Source organism: Centroberyx gerrardi, chromosome 18, assembly GCF_048128805.1.
Source record: "Centroberyx gerrardi isolate f3 chromosome 18, fCenGer3.hap1.cur.20231027, whole genome shotgun sequence".
Classification (NCBI taxonomy): domain Eukaryota; kingdom Metazoa; phylum Chordata; class Actinopteri; order Beryciformes; family Berycidae; genus Centroberyx; species Centroberyx gerrardi.
In genome coordinates, this window is record NC_136014.1 from 7,431,721 (window position 1) to 7,449,189 (window position 17,469).

General features: G+C 39.8%; 1 protein-coding gene across 3 annotated transcripts in view; it reads left to right on the forward strand.

Moving 5' to 3' along the window:
* Positions 1-17,469, forward strand: part of ptprk (protein tyrosine phosphatase receptor type K) — a 107,224-nt gene that overhangs the window by 79,806 nt on the left and 9,949 nt on the right. For 2 of the 3 annotated variants that reach the window (XR_013507432.1, XM_071906994.2), the window contains exons 20-26: positions 3,357-3,492; positions 7,901-7,930; positions 10,455-10,615; positions 14,201-14,388; positions 14,987-15,074; positions 15,564-15,640; positions 17,380-17,416. Coding sequence is in view for 1 of the 3 variants with exons in the window: in XM_071906994.2 (XP_071763095.1) it covers positions 3,357-3,492; positions 7,901-7,930; positions 10,455-10,615; positions 14,201-14,388; positions 14,987-15,074; positions 15,564-15,640; positions 17,380-17,416 (717 nt within the window). In the remaining 2 variants the exon portion in view is untranslated. The remainder of the gene's footprint in view (positions 1-3,356; positions 3,493-7,900; positions 7,931-10,454; positions 10,616-14,200; positions 14,389-14,986; positions 15,075-15,563; positions 15,641-17,379; positions 17,417-17,469) is intronic. The other variant, XR_013507433.1, reaches the window with a different exon arrangement.

A 17,469-nucleotide genomic window follows, 5' to 3' on the forward strand; every position in this document is an offset into this window, starting at 1 on the left:
CTCCCTCTCCCTCTCTCTCTGTCCTGTGTGTGTGTGTGTGTGTGTGTGTGTGTGTGTGTGTGTGTGTGTGTGTGTGTGTGCGCGCGCGTGTGTGTGTGTGTATGTGCGCCCATGCGTGTGTCCGGGAGGGGGGATTAAGTGGTGGTGGTCTTATTAGGTCATCTGGGGTATTGTGTATTGTCATTGCTGCCTTAGGGTGTGTGTGTGTGTGTGTGTGTGTGTTTGCATATGTGTGTGTGTGTGTGTGTGTGTGTCAGAGAGAGAGAGTGTTAGTGTCCTGACCTGGATAATTTTTACCGACATTAAGAGCTACTGCAGACATTAAGAGGTCAGGCTCAGGACCCTTAAAAGATAATTTATGTTTTTTTGTTTTGTTTTTTCCCATGTGATGGTCAAATGGAATTCATGATGTTCTCTGCCATTAGCCACAAAATCATGGGCAAAGTTTGACCACCAATAATGCTGAATGATTTGGAGTCATAGGGACCAAAACAACATGTTTCAAATTTTAGATCCTCATTTAACATAAAAAAAAGAGTTGATGGTGGTTGAAGTTTTTGTTTGTTTGTTTATTTGTTTTTTTAAGCTGATTTGACCAAGAATTATATAACAGAATACATAACATATTGTATAACTCCTATTGAGCTCAGCTATAGCAGGCCCACCCAAAGTGGGACTCATGGGACTATATATAGGTTCTACTCTGGTTCTACTATGTTTGGTCTATGTGTGGACTTCTAGTTTAATTACATCTAGACAGTGAATCTGAGATGGCTCATTACAAGGTTTTTTCAACAAGCATATTCACAATATAGCATCTTAAGCTGTTATCTATATGTTATACTATTCAGAAACCAATGTTTAATAGGCTAGGGTCCAGTGTTCATGGAAAACCTGGAAAAGTCACAGGAATTATATTTTTTGGTTTCCACTACTAGAAATGTTATGGGAATGTCATTGAAATAATAATAATAAATAATCTTTGTTTTGGCCATTTAAGTGTTTGCTGGAGCCATCAAGCTTGGCTGCTTGGCTGTAAATCCATCAATTTACAGGAATAATAACCCAAATGAATTTCCTGAATACATAAATCCAGAGCGTTAGCTGTAGCTAATCAAAACAAGATCTGGGACATTCAAATCAGCTCCAAAAAAGCAAAATCTGAACACAAACAAAATAGTTATGGATGTTGATCAACAAATATGTGTAAGAACTCTAAATAGGAATATTTTGGCTCATGACTCACTGCCCACATTACATTTATCAGTGTAGGACTTCAATCTGTGTCCTATGTCCTGGTGTAATGTTGTTGCATAATGAAATGGCAGAATCATTTAACAACAAAATAACACTGTGTAGGCCACTAATATCAAGACAGAGATAAAGAGAGAGAGAGATTATGTTTATCTTGTTGATATTTAGCATTAGAGATGGATTATTGTTTGATATTTATTGTATTATATTGAGTTGAGTAATGTGTGTATATGTCTTTGTGTTAGATTATTTGGATTATCATAATACGTTATAATGTTCTTATGTTGCGGAATGGACTATTCTGGCGTTGTGAGATCAGATCACTAAGTAGAGCTGCTCCTAGCTCCCACTGATGTTCTGTTATTGCCTTTTACACAGTATTTTAACTTAACACTGCACAGGAGAAGCCATGGGAAACGAGCATTAGCATCTTTCTCATGAATAGCTTGTTGTCATTTTTGTGTAACTGTTGCTACCCTTAGTCTATGCCACCTGCTGTGAAATGTACTTTCATAGATAAGCTACTCGGTAGAAGCGACCGTTTTGGGTAGAAGCAATCCCTTGTGCTCATTATTGGTCAGCTGTAGCTCACACAGGGATACATTTTAAAATTAAGAATATAGTGTTAGTCTCAGTGTTTCATGATGTGAGCTAAATAGGCACCGCAAACACAACTGTTGAATATATTTACATCATGTGTGACAGTTACCATGGCATTTGCACTGGCAATTTTCCAGCTTTGCTTTACACAGAATGTTTACCGGATCTGGTTTTTACTAAGTCAAAAGGTGGGTCAGAGCAGGGACAACTTAACCCTCCTTTTTTACTGACTTGTCATCTCCATATAGAATTTGTTTTCCGTATCAAAATTGCCAATTTCCCAGTACAGGCTTTTGGTAAAGACAGCTTTAGAGAATACAAACAATTCCTGAGGCTGTTAGGTGGCATACTGTGCTTGCCTGAGGTGACACGGGGTTGTGCAGATACTCTAAAGGTATGCCAAGATTCTGCAAATAGCACTTGGGTAAAAATAAACAGCATGATAATGACAATGTATTTGCAGCAGTAACAGGTACACTCAGTTCACTCTCCCAAAAGATGGATTCTGAAACAGAAGGTTTCCTGGATGGGCAGAAACAAATTGGCAATCTTTCTTGCCCTCTTCTTCGGCCCGATGGCATGCAGCTCCTTGACAATGACAATGCGGACAAACCAGACTGTGAAGGAACTTGTGAAGATAATTCATTTTAAACCTTTGATTGTGAGACTTTCAGTTTCTTCAGTTGCCGCCGGAAAAAACACTCATTGTTGGACCTTTATGATTAAACAGGAGATGTCCTTGTTAGTGACGGCTCAGCTACATGGAATGTATTTTAACTTGTCGCTTACAAAGAATCTACTGGAATGTGTTTTACAGCTGGTTGCACACACATTTATTGCACTAGACGGTTATCAACTATTTTTTACATTGGTCAACAGCTTTTCCACAGCAAGGCCGCATAGGGTTTTGCAGGGCCACTTTAATCTCAGTACAAGAGCACCCCCCCACCTCAAGCAGGCGAAGCTTTCAGTACTCTACTGAGTGATATCTCAGCGCTTACAGCAAGAGGCGCCTGCTTTTTTGCTTCCACTCCAGCAAACATCAGCTCTTTCAGAAAAATCTCACTGAGACTGTAAACATAGAGGTAATGACCAATGATGTAAAAAATACTACCTCACACTTTTCTTTTTTACATTCATTTCAGAGTTTTATACCTCTGCAGTGGCTTCCAGACTTTGCCATTTTTCTTTGCTTCCCTAAGATTTTGAAGTCCTGCTGAGACATCATTTGTCATTTGTCCTAGCAATTTTCAACTCCTCTTAAGTAACCACAAATGCACGGTGGTGAGATAACCTTTATTTTAATGATTAGGGCCACCAAAGCATTGGAGTCGGTGAATATGTTGAAATGGATATCTAGTGAGGATACAAAATGACCTAATTTTAATGAGATTTTTATTATTTTGTCCACTCCTAGGAATCAATCATTAGTAATCTAAAAGTAAATTGATCTTATGTCAGAACCATAATATTGATGCTGTTTTATTTTGATTCTGTTATAGGTGCTACAGAGGAGCCAGAAGTGATCCCTGATCCTGCTAAACAGACGGATCGGGTGGTGAAGATCGCCGGGATCAGTGCTGGAGTTCTAGTCTTTATACTGCTGGTGCTGGTAGCCATCCTATTGGTCAAGAAGAGGTGAGTGACAGCCTCTAACCACGCCCACTAAAGACCTGCACAGTCTTAATGAACGCTGAGTACAAATACATTCGTATTCACACACCAACACGCATGCAGACACAAACACGCATACACACACAAACAAGCACCTAAAGCCATTCTCTTGTTGTGTGTTGGTCCAGTATTTGCTGTAGTGTAGCTCCATCTTCCATCCATCCACCATAAAAGTTGATCTCCCTTCAGAACCAACTTGATCAGTTCCTGAAGTTTGTTAAAGGGCCTGTTTTTCCCTAGATCCATATTAAAATGTGGTATTTTCAAAAGAAGAAACTCCTGGCTGTTGTGCATTGTACTGTAGGAGAGATCTGAGATCATGTGGGTGTTTTTTTTCTCTCAACAGTAGACACATTGAATTAACAAAGCAACTAACTCTACAAGTCAGCTAAACACACAGAGCAACTGAGTCTTGAGAGAAAGAGTGAGAGAATAAGAAAGACAGACATGGAAAGAGAGAAAAGAACACATCGCCTTTTATGATTCATTAGTTGAGGTGCAAAGCAACCCCATGTGGAGTAGCAGATTACACAGATTAGTAGCAGGATATACTACAGACACTAGAGTTTGAATAGCAGGGTTCGGCCTCTGCGGTGGTGTGATAGTCTGGTGCAGGGCTCCACCATGTGGCGGCTAAACACATCTACAGTATGACGATGAAGACAGCCTGAACACTATACTGTAGCTGCATCTACCTGGGAACAAATCATCTGATTTCTATCTTTTTGTGTGTAATAGATCAGTTTATTCATGGCTGTGGAAATGGGGAAAAATCAGATTCCACTGTTTGTCCCTGTTTAGACAGCCATGAGAAGATCAGATCATGGCGTACAAAGTCTATTGTGTCTGGGGAAATCCAGCAGTGGACCATTCATACATACAGTATTTAGTAGGGATTGGCAGATCAACTGTGTTCCCTAACATTGACAGTGAAAGATACATTATAGAATTTATTTGACCATGTACATTTTGAGTATATTCAAATTTCCTCTTGAAGAGTTGAACCTGTAGATGGAAAATAAGGTGTGTGGAACTTTCCTAACCCATAATGCAAAATGTAGGCTCTTTTACATCCATGTTTAGAAAGTTTTCAAATGTAAACAAACCTTTTAAACCCTCAAAATACCTATGAAACTCTTAGCTGTCATGGTCTGCCATCATTGTATCAAACCACTCAGTTTCTAAGTGGGAATTCTAAAAGTGGTTTTAGTCCAATAAATCACTGTTAACAAAGCCAGTAGTGGGGCAACAGTGTTTCAGTAGGGGTCACAATACTGTAAATATGGATTGTACTTTTAGCAATTAGGATTGATTAAATAATTAGATATGGAATTGGACACAATTCTACAACATCATCTGTGCCCTCCAGAGACCTGGAAGTCTCATGCTCATACATTATTTCTGAATTTGTCATGATATTATGTTTGAAATTAACTCCAATTTTACAGTCTGGTATCATCATCATTGTACTGTAGAAACATTGTATCTCCAAACCGTTTCAGGAATGGAATTGAGAAAAACTGGTTGGTTTTCCCATTTTCTGTTGTTAATTTTTGACATTTTTTAATCCATTATCAATAAATTGGTTTGGTCACAGGTTCATGAGACATGTGGGACAATGCCGCTTGTCAAAGAAAAAAGGAAACATTGGAGATGTGAGGTTTAAGCAGGACACTGTCAATATGATAATATTCCAATATACTGACTCTGATGTTTTAATAATCCATTTCTACCTGAGTAGCTGTGAGCCTACATAAGAAGGTCAAATTAGCATGACTCCATACTGTCTAGTGTGTGTGTGTGTGTGTGTGTGTGTGTGTGTGTGTGTATTGTGCACATGTACACAATAGCTAACTATACTGAAAATGTCCGTATGACCTCGCAGTTAAAATCTGGTGTTCAGGAAACCTGATTGCCTTATTAAAAAGAATGTAATAAGGAATTTGTTACTTTGCATATGTGAGACACATGCATGTCCTGCAAAAACCTCATATCAACTTTTTTCTTACCATTATGAAAAATTGTTTTGCGGAATTGAGGAAAAAAAGGTTGATTTGCCCATTGACAGCCTCGTATCTTGGACACATTACAAGGCATGAAAATTAAGACCACATGAAACATGTCCTTCATGTGGGAGACCAAGTCAGACCATGTATTGATCATATATTGTAATGTGTCTAAAATACATGATTACTGAAGATGTGCATCTCACCAGCGGGGTCAAAGTGTAACCAAGAAACCAGTCTCTCAATTATAGCCAATCATGGCCAAACTCAGCCAATTAAAAACAATTAGAGACATTAAGTCACTGTCAGTAATAGACTCTCGTTACCAGGCAACTTTCTTCTTTTGACTGTTGTCGTTGTGACCCCTCACCTCCACATTTTATTCTAATTCTCGTAATGAATTCCTACAATCCAGTATTGCTGCTTTTAGTGTGAAAGTGTTCATGTGAAAGATAACCCCAGGGCCTGGGCTGAGAGTGTAGAGTATCGACTGCAGAGCAGAGCACTGACTATTTCACTGGGTGCTAACCTCTGTGATACTGGGCGGTGTTCGGAACATACAGTAGTTCACACTCATTGGCCTTAGTGAAGACACCTGTCCATCCAGGATTTCAGTTTTTTGAGAACAAGAAGCCGTGTATTGGTGGTGTTTTTTAAGAAAAAAATGTAAGGCAATTTGTGGTGTTTTTATATTTTTAGGAAACAAATCAAGGACTGATGACATATGTGAGTCATGATCTTCTTGTCAATAAGTGATTTGATTAGAGTTTTAATAGCTTTAATATTGCAATAATTAAAAGAAATGTGGTCCTTGCAGTCTGTCATATTGTAGTCCTAATTTTTAAAGGATGAGAAAGAAAGCAGTCCAAATAGAAAACCCTTGCAATATTTGCAGGGAAGTGTTAGACTATTGTGTTGAGAACACAGTTTTCTGGAGGGACTGGTGTGAGTACCTGCTCTCACACATAACTTTGTTTACTGTGAGCTGGAGGCAACTTCTTAGACCTTAGTGCAAAATCACCAAACAATTAGGGGAATGCCATACCATTGGACTCGAACGTCATACCATTGGACTCGGATGACATTGGTCTAATAAACTAAAGCCAACATTGTTATAACAATATGTTTAGGTTGATCTGTGACAACAAGTTTACACTATGTTGTAACAGAATAGACAGGTTGAAAGTTATTTTATATCAACATATTTAGGTAGTTAGGAGAACATTTTTATCAAGTCGTGACAAACCTGAGTTGTGACTGTTTTGGTATTTTGACTTACAACATTTTTAGTTTGGTTTATGAGAACATCTGAGGTTGAGGAGTAACAACCATCGATCAACTCACGACAGCTGTTTCCGGCTGAGAAAACTTAATTGCATATCTCTGCATGGGACAGAAGTTTGCCTTTGAGCTACTAATAGTGAGTTCTAAAAAACTGGTTTGAGTTGGAACTGTATTTTTATTTTGAGTTATGGCAACATAATCATGTTGAGCTATAAAAATAAAGGTTGATATCTGACATTTTTAGGTTGATTTGTAACAAAATGGTATGACTGCTGTGACAACTCATTTAGGTGTAGCATTCTGGGAAAATGTTTTGGGTTTTATCAAAAGATTTATTTTAAGTTATGTCAACATTTTGAGATTGAGGTTCTGTCGACATCATTAGGTAGTTTTCTGTTGCATGAAGGGTTCTGGGGAGATCAATCTTCATTTTCATTGAACTTTTACAACTTTAGACAATACTGCATCTTTAAAATGGTGGGACATGATGACATCGCAATGACATCATGCTTGTTTTACAGGAAGTGAGCTGCCTGCTGTTTTAGATTGGACAGCTGTGTGTCAGTTTTGACAAAATGTTTAATATCCATAGGAGTGATGAAAGATGATTGGCTAATCGTGGCTAAATCTCTAAACAGGGCCATTCAGTTACAGTAGAAGGCAGCTTTAAAGGATTTTAAATGCATGAATACTTTAAATATCCTAAATACTTCCAGAAGTAAACACTGCGAAGTGAAAGACTTGCATGTTGATAAGTTTATATAGATAGATCCTTGTTATTTTAGTAATAATTTCATAAATCTTATAAATTATCCTGCTAGCTTTTATATTGTAGTTTTCATAGTTGTTTATGATAGTATTTATTTAGCTTTAGACTTGAGCTTTTTATTTTTCCAAAGAAATAGCCCATACTAACAATAACAACCCCTTGCATGACCCTCAAGTTGTAGCCAAAGCAATCAAGGAGTGTTTTTTTTCTGTTTCTGTTGTTGCTGGTCGTGACAGGACAAGAATTGTCCTAATTTGCATATTCATGACCCTTGTGTCTCATTCTTTGCTTTCTGATTGGCTCACAACCCCAGGAGGACCTACTATTCATACTCTTATTACCTGTAAGTAAACAACCAATCAACAATCAGCTCACCCAGCTGCTGTTATCTTATTGGGCGAATTAGTGGCTAGTTGTTGTTATTTTTAAAGATGCAGTATACTTTTTTCAAGACAAAACACATTTTCAACTCTGATCAACCAGCCAAAGCCATCCTCATTGACGCCTAGCCAGGGTGGGGGTCAATTCACTTTCATTTCAATCAAATCAGGATTCAGTGGATTCTTTCCTTCAAACATTCAAATATGGAAAGCTCTAATTTCTTTTTATTATTTCTTCCTCCAGTCTTGAAAATATTGAAAATGTTTTGCAGGAGAAGGGTGTCATATTATCCGACATAATAAGAAATAACCAACAGTGAGTGCTGAATTGTTAGCAAATTGAATGTCAGATTCTATTTACATGCTGAAGTGATTGAACTGAAAGTGAATTAACCTCGGCCCCGGTGTCCTCTACATGCTCCAAAGTTGCTCTGAAGCAGGCTTATATAGGGCAAAGTTGGCCGTAATGGGCCAAAGCAGAACCAAGCAGGCCAAAGTGGGACGGCACAGGCCCAAGCGTGTTATTTGAAAAAAGAATGCTGCACTTGTGACCTGTAGCTCTTTGTGTGCATGTAGTCATGTGATCATCCATCCGCCCATCAACTCACAGGTACCATGGTAACTCTGCTACACATGCTCAATGTCTCTTTCCTATTGGTGGATCGGAAGCAGTTTGCTTCCTGTTTGGGGCACATTTGGTTTAGTTCATTCTTATGATGGTTCTTCTTCTGTGGTGGTGTAGACAGTTGCCTCTATCTCTCTCTCTTTCTCTCTGTGTGTCTCTCTGTGTGTCTCTCTGTCTCTCTCTCTCTCTCTCTCTCTCTCTCTCTCTCTCTCTCTCTCTCTCTATCCCTCTCTCATATAAGTAGGTATGTAATATATACCTACTTCTCACATGTTTTCTCTCTCTGCCACACACACACACACACACACGACACACACAAACATACACTGCAGTATGTTGGCCGGGTCAGTGGATAAAGCTGTGTTCCTACTGAGTATGTGAGTGTGTGTCTGTGTGTGTGTGTGTGTGTGTGGTCTTCGAGGTGGAGTTGGTGTATTTTGGGGTCAAGAGGTAAAACAAACAAGAAGTAAAGCATGCTTTCTGTGTGTCTGTCTGCTGGGACAAAGTCAGAGCCGTACATTTTATCAGTTTGGCAAATGTCAAAAAATTACTCTGCATTCACCAGATGTCATTACTCCCATCTGCGGGCATTTTGTGTCCCTCCTAGTGAGTATTTGTTTGAATCCATTTTGGGACACAAAATGCTATGCGTGTGAGCAACTCATTTTGAGCAAGCTCTGTTTAAACATGGAGATTGGTTGCTTGCTCTGAGAGATGTTGGCCTAACTGGTGTACATCTATGGCTCTGGGTATAACTACAGTTCCTGCATGCTCCGTCATGCTCAAGGTTTAAAGTCCTCTATAATTATTTTCCTTGGAATTTACGGATTGCACATGCTGAGAGATTTCCATACGCTACTACTTAAAAGGATACCTTGACATTTAGATTTTTAGCCTGTTATTTTTCTTCACCAGTCACTGGTCCCATTATGGAGAACAGTTTGTGTATTTGCTCTCGCGAAACTCTCCTCCACTGTTTGACAACTGCCTCTGAAGAGAAATAACAGAATAAAATTCAAAATCAGGTATCCCTTGAAGATCCCTTTCCTCTTCCAAAAACCAGTGTCCCATACTCCCACAATACTGGACTGCACTATTCATGACATGACCTTAAGCCCTCCTCTTATATGATGGTAACTCCCCTGTGATACTATGGTTGGTAAATGGTTTTCCCTGGTTACTATAGGTCATAAGTCATTCCCCTATTATTGTTTATATGGGATTTTTCCTACCTTTGCTGTCAGATGAAAACCAAATATTTCTGATTTTGGTGTTTTTGTTTTCTTGAATTGAAAAAAAGTGAGTATGAGTCTACATTTTACTAAGTTTCATGATGCATAGGACTTGTGAAACCCAATCACAAAAAATAACAGTCTCAATCTGAAAACAAGGCTTTTTTGAGGCTTTCATCTGACAGCAGCTCTGTGGTACCATGCTTAATAACAGGTTTTCCTTATGCTAATTGTAGGTCACAGGTCATTTTCCCTGTTCTGCATTAGTTGCTATTTTCCCTATGCTCCTATAGCTGAGCCCACTGACTGATAGTTACGTTCTGTCATTTACAAACTCCCTCATCTCTCCTTCCTCACCTATTCTCTCCTCCCTTCTTCCTCTGTCTTTCCCGCTTTTCTTCTTTTCTCCTTTTTTTTCTCTTCCTTGTTGGTTCTGACTCTGTCTAGGATCAGCAGCCTGCAGACTCCAGCCATGCTATTGTAACCAACCAGAGATGTGATAGCACCTACCTCATATTTGAGCTATACTAGCTAAGGCCAAGGCTAAGTGAGCCGGCGGTCTGCAGGCTAGCTGATGTGTGTGTACGCATGTGTGTGTTGTCTTACTTCATCTCTCTCTGCTCCCGACAGGAAACTGGCAAAGAAGCGCAAAGACGCCATCGGAACGACACGGCAGGAAATGACACACATGGTGAACGCCATGGATCGTAGCTATGCCGACCAGAGCACTCTCCATGGAGACGACCCCATGGCTGTGACCTTTATGGACTCTCACAACTACAACAACAGATGTAAGTTTATAAACTAGTTTCTTCTTATTAGTATCATTATTATTAGCAGAAGTAGTCGTATTGACCCTCTTCAGCACCTCAACGACAGGACTGGAATGACTGAGTACATCGATGAATGTGTGAACCTGGAATATAATATTCTATTCTATTCTATTCTATTCTATTCTATTCTATTCTATTCTAACACATCAAATTACTAAAACCTCTAGGATTAGGGTTTTTTATTATCTATTTTCTCCGCTGAAGAGATTTTAGTTTCAAGATTCTGTAGGTGATCCCTAGATGTCGGGCCAGTCGACTCTGTCACCTGGCCTTTGGAATTAAAGCTCTAGCAGAAGTAGCTAGCTCACTGGTGTTAGCATGAGGGTTTGTCCTTTTCCCTCATGTTAACCTCCTGATTGAAGAAAGTGTTGTGTGTCAGAGGCCCTTTTCTGCTCCTCTTCCTGTTTTGGGGAGCTTTTCAATTTTCCTGCCACCCATTTTTGGGTCTTGACCCATAGCTTAAGTAACACTGCAATTTAGACTGTTCCTCACCATGTTTCCTCCCACAGTGCCCAACGATCCTCTGGTGCCCACTGCTGTGCTAGGTGAGATCTCTGGCATGGCTAAAAATGTCACCCGTCACCACCACCATACTGTAGCAATCACCCGTCATCACCATTCCTGTCTACAGCCTTTGTGCTTGTAGCCCTGCCCAGTGTGTGTGTGTCTGTCAGTACATACTGTAGCCCCTGGTTTGTGTCCAAATGTCCACGACTGTGGCGATTAAGGCCACACCACTGTTATATTCTGCAGTGTCGTGTGCTTGTACCCCTACCATGTATGTTTGTGTGGGTGGGCTTACCAGAGCCATAGAGAGTTTGGCTAGGTTGGAGTATTGGTACCATGATGTTGTCCCTTATCTAAAACTTAGAAGTGTTGGCAGTATATTTGTAATAAAGTCCTCCATAACATTAACCATGGTGAGGTACACAACAATCTATAGATCAGCTACAGTGACATGTTGACAGAAATACAAAAAATAGATATTTAGAATTGGTTCACAGGTGATCAAAAAGTATGTGTCCTGGATTGGAATATATGAGCATGGGATAAGTGTGTACTCAGCTCTGCCGCCTAGACCCACCTCTCCATGTGTAACATGGCTGCTTCTGAAAACTCCAATAACCAAGCAGTTCATCTGTCACACTGTGTTTTCCTTAGGCTGAATCATTTCCAATCCCAGACGTGGTTTCTGTGTTTCCTACTGAGGTTTATTGAGATTCCCCATAATTACAGTTACATTCTCCCATTATTCTCCCTTAGAGACCTCATTATCTCTGTAGTTATGGGTTGTTTTCAGTCATGCCATGTTATGTCCCGAAAATGCTTAAAAGGAGGAAGACAGTTTGTCATATTGTCACTGCAAAATGGCTGTAGATGAAAACTGTGACATCCAGCAACAATGAACAATTGTTTAGTGTCTAAAGCCCTGCTTCTGTGTGTTTGGCTCTAGAGCCTTTTCCCTGCGTTGGATCTAGAACCCTGTTTGAGTACCTACCATCTGTGTTTTCATAGAAATTATCCTCATTCCCTAGACATGTTTGGCTGTTGATGCCCCGATCTGAATGACTGAATTATGAAAGCTGTAGTGTTGCCAAGTTGGATGTCGTGTTTATCTTTAGTTTAGCCTTAGTGTGACACTGTAGCATGATGTACAATTCTAACATGCCCTTAAGGCCAGTGTAACCCCCCACTATACACACACACACACACATACACACACACAACCCCACCAAAACTGTGTTAATTAACTTCCTGTTCCACTGCCTCTAATTTGGAGTGAAGGCTGCAGTTACTATCTGTCTCAGCCAATCACATCACAGACTAGGAGGAAGTAACAGGAAGTAGTGAATGAAGAGGCAGTGTCGGGTCAGGTTTACTGTTAATTGGCCTGATGAGGGCTTAACAAACCTTTAACAATCTGTAATGAGCTAACATGTCCTCGGAGCAGAGAGAAGCATCAGCTGGATGAAATAAACAGTGTCAGTTAATAAACAGTGGTGAAGATGAAATCAGTCGGTTGTGCTGCAACCCCAAGCTAGTCCATTATTCAGCCTGTCAGTCTGTGCATTACTCCTGCCAACTCACATTACCACACACAGCACATACAGGTTCACCTGGACGTTCTGCAACAATTTGACCCCTTCATTATCTCAAATGTCTTTCACATTTCAGATCATCAGGAAACATTGGAAACAGTTTTGGTTTGCAATGTACTAGTTTCCAAAATGCAACAATTATTAGATGATAGTTGCTACTGGAATCATTACCTCATTATCTGTTTTTTCTTGTGTTAGAATATTTAATCAATACAGATTTCAAAGATACACAGTAAAGAGAAACACCCACAAGTGCCAAGATTTATGTAGGTACTGTGTAACCAAACCCTGTACTTTGATGATTATGATCCGTATTCAAATTGCAAAAGGCTTGGGTTGAAGTTTTAATAAAGAGTCATTCAACTTCTCCAAAAAGTAATGCCATACCACTGATTCAGGTCTTTATTCCATTTTTTTTAACTAATAGATTGAAATGAACCTTTAATCCAGGCAGCTACTAATACACTGGTTGTACAAAGGCTGCTGTGGCAGATGATACCACTAGAGGGCATTGCAGTAGATCCCCAGCATAGTGCAGCACTGCAGCTTATTTGAACCACTGTCCATCTGCTTGTGTGTATGTTTTATGTTGCCATGGTTTCTGGCAAAGTAGTTATTTGTTGTTAATTTGGTAGATTTCTGTTTGATGTTGTGTCTGTTTGACACAACTATTATCCTCAAGTAGCCGTGGTTGTTGTTCTTATTGATGTTGTTGTTTTTGTTGGCTGTCAGTCATGCTCCAGTCACTTTCTGTGATGTCATCTACTGTATCTTTGGATCATCCATCATGTGTAAATCCTTTGAGCTCCTTGTAGACTGACCAAAGTAGTCCAATTAACTTTTAAGTCCATGTGTAGAATCTAACTAGCAAATCCACCCATCCTGCAGTCTGACTAAACATCTGCTCTTCTCTCTTTCTGCTGCTTTGACCTGTAGTTCCAATCACTGGTGAGTATAGACAGAGGGAACAGACAGACAAACTATCTATCCGATGGTTTGTTTGTTTGGTTTGTGGAGAATGACGCATTTTCTTAAGGCGCTGGCTTTCATGCCGTCTCTCTGGAGACCCACATTTTGAAAAGATTTTTCCTTGTTCCCCAAATTGTTTTGTTTGCTTTTGTGCAGGCAAATGTACCTAGCCAAATTGATGTTGTTTCTAAGCTACTAATCAATGAGTGTACATTATTTTACTCAGCCTACGTTAAGTTTCAGGGCCTTGGGAAGCCTTCGACAGCATGATACATCAGAACGGATCAGCTGTTCCTCCACAACAATTTTTGGGCCCATTTTAATCTTCCTGCAACTCAATTTTGGGTCCCAACCTGGACAATGAAAAATACTGCTTTCAGGGGATATAGAATGAAGTCATACGCCCATGAATAAACAAACAAATAAATGAAATACTCAATAAATGACTGACCAGTATTTTCCACCCCTCTTACAGATGAGAACCACAGTGCCTCTGCAGCGGAGAACAGTAGGCTGCTGGATGTTCCTCGGTATCACTGTGAAGGAACTGAGTCTCCGTACCAGACAGGACAGCTCCACCCTGCTATCAGAGTGGCTGACCTCCTGCAGCACATCAACTTAATGAAAACGTCTGACAGCTATGGCTTCAAGGAGGAGTATGAAGTAAGATTTTTATTATTAATACTATTATTACTTGCAGTAGAGGCAGTAACAGTAGTGTTAGTAGTCTTATTGTGGTAACAGTAGCAGCAGCAGATGTATTAGTAGCAGTAGTATTAATGTTGTTGTTGGTAATAGTAGTGAGGGAAATGTTTATACTTTATTAGTATAAACCTGACAGGACAACTATGCCCTGATACTGCAGTAGCTGATTTAGTGCAGCACATTAATCTAATATCTATGATTTTTCTATAATTATCTATGATTTTACATTACAAAGCATTTGGACAGTGATGCTTGGTTTAATGTTTTGGCTCTACGTTCAAATGACACAGTGACTATGAGGGTATTTTGTGCCTTATCAACTAAACAATCAAAGAATTGCAACCTTTTTTTCATGGTCTCCCTGATTGTGCAATGACTTCTAAACTGCAGTTTCTCCCCACTCATGTCCCCACGGAGTTCAGTAGGAAAACTAGTAGGGCGAGGCAATCATTTAAGTTATTCATTCAATTTTAAACTCTAAGCGGCAGCATGATTTTTAAGGCAGGACGATGTGTAATTCCCGTTATTATTTTTTCGTCTGTTGTTGGTGTTACAGAGTTTCTTCGAAGGCCAGTCGGCCTCCTGGGACGTGGCCAAGAAGGAGCAGAACCGCACCAAGAACCGCTATGGGAACATCATAGCATGTAAGAACTCTACAACCCCAGGACTCTACACTAGAACCTATACTAGAACACTAAAGCATCACACCAAGAACCACTGATGACAGTATCATGGCATGAAAGAACCTTAGGAAAAAAAACTTTGAGCTTCTAAAAACATTTACTCCTAGATCCCTAACAGACAAGATATCAAGAGTAGAGATTTTTCACCCCATAGAACCATAGAAATATAACTGAACCTGAACACATAAAGCAAAACCGTAGAGCCCTAAACCATATGTTTTTTATCCTGAAAGGAGTGTTTTGTGTGTCTGTTTATTTGTCAATATGTCTGTTTCAGGTGAGCAATAGAAATAGATCCCTCCTCTAACTACATCAATGCCATTTACAACCTTAAAACTAATCATGTCTCTATTTCTGTCTCTCCTTGTCTCTCCCCCTCTCTCTCTCTCTCGGTTTGTCTCTTGCTGTTGCTGTCTCCCCTCCGCATTGTATTTCTGTCTTTTTCTTTAGATGACCATTCGAGGGTTATTCTCCAGCCCATTGAAGATGACCCCTCCTCTGACTACATCAACGCCAACTACATCGATGTAAGTGGAAACGCATCGAACGCTACTATTGGCTCCCAACGAAACCAACGAAACCACACCCCCTCGCTCGTATGTCAGGCCTCTATACCTTTATCGCGTCTACCAGTCATTCATCTTATCATTTTATGCATCCAGCCATCCCTAAAACACATCATGCACACATCTTTCTCATGTGTCAAGCCTTCCATCTTCCTCCCCACTCTCTATCCATATGTTCATCCATCCATCCTGAATTTGTCAAATCATCCACTCGCCTATTATAAATTTACCCATTTATCCAAGACATCATGCATACAGCTAATAAGTATAGAATATAGAATATGTATAGAATAAGTATAGAATAAGTCAACATTTGCAATCACCATCATTGCAAGTTGCCTAGTAATAAAGAAGTACAATGGATAACCACACAACACTAACAACTGTACAAAAGAGAGACATTGTTATTCTTTATATTTTCATTCTCTTGTAAGTCAGGGATTTTACCTTTCTCACACCTCTTCAAGCCATCCATCTTTCAACAGATCCATCCATTCCTCCATTTCATCTATATACCATCCATCATCCATCCATAGTTTTAGCTGTCGTCTATCCATTCACCTCTTCGTCCATTCACCTATCAATTCCTAACTCCATCTACCCATCTATCATCTATCCATCCATCCATCTTTTGCCATTTCCACTTCTCCACTCTCCTCTCACCTTTACAACAATTCGCTGCATGTCATTTTCTCACACTGTGCTGTTTTAAATGTTAATGCTGCTTTTAGCACGCCCTGCTGTATTACCATTAACTGCCATTAGAGCTGTTATATGCATGCTACCACTCACATTAACCTAGAACTAGGATGGATAGAGAGGACACGTCCTGGTGTCTCAAGCTAATTTCCATTGGAAGTGTCCTTTCTATTCATTCTAACTCTAAGTTCCAGACCATGTTTTTTTTCTGCATGTCCTATTCAAACTCCCATTATGTCAGTGCAACTTTTCTTTTTCTGATTGACACTCACTGACATTGTTGTGCTTTCTTTCTTTCTTTCTTTCTTTCTTTCTTTCTTTCTTTCTTTCTTTCTTCCACTCGTTCTTTCTGCCTGTGGCTTGGGCTGTAGATTTGGCTGTACAGGGATGTAAGTATCACTGTGGATTCTTTCACTCATCTCCCTGAACCATACGTCTGTTCATCTATAGATCTACCCATACATCCGTCCTTACATGCATCCGTCCATACATCCACCTGTCTGTCCATTTATGCTCTGCTGCATGAATGAGTCACTCCATCTCTCCCTCCCTCCATCCTTTCATCCATCTCACTGCCCGCTGTACGTACGCATATAACCGTGCTCCCTATTTTCGTCATGCTGCCATCAAGACATCCTGTACATGCCTGACGGCTGTCATAGCACCCTGCACATTGGACAGTTGTCAAAGCAACAGGTATAAGTTGTCAAGGTGACAGGCAACAATAGTCCTATGTCATCCAGTAAGCAATGAGATTCAATATGTGACCTAGATATTTCTAAATACAGATGGGCTCTGTCATGTCTGGTGCTCTATCATAATCTCATTTTCTGAGTTGAGAGTTGAGAGCAAGCTAACAGATTTGTTTTTTAACAATTGACTGTGGACAAGGGTCTCTATATTTTACCTCTAATTGTAACATTTCACAAAGCGACACATACATTTTCATTGCATATTGAGTTGTTGGGGTTGCTGTTTCATGGTGCTGTATTGTCTTTCAGGGCTACCAGAGACCAAGTCACTACATCGCTACTCAGGGTAAGATACTGGACACAATCTCATACACATGATAAAATACAAACTCTGTATAA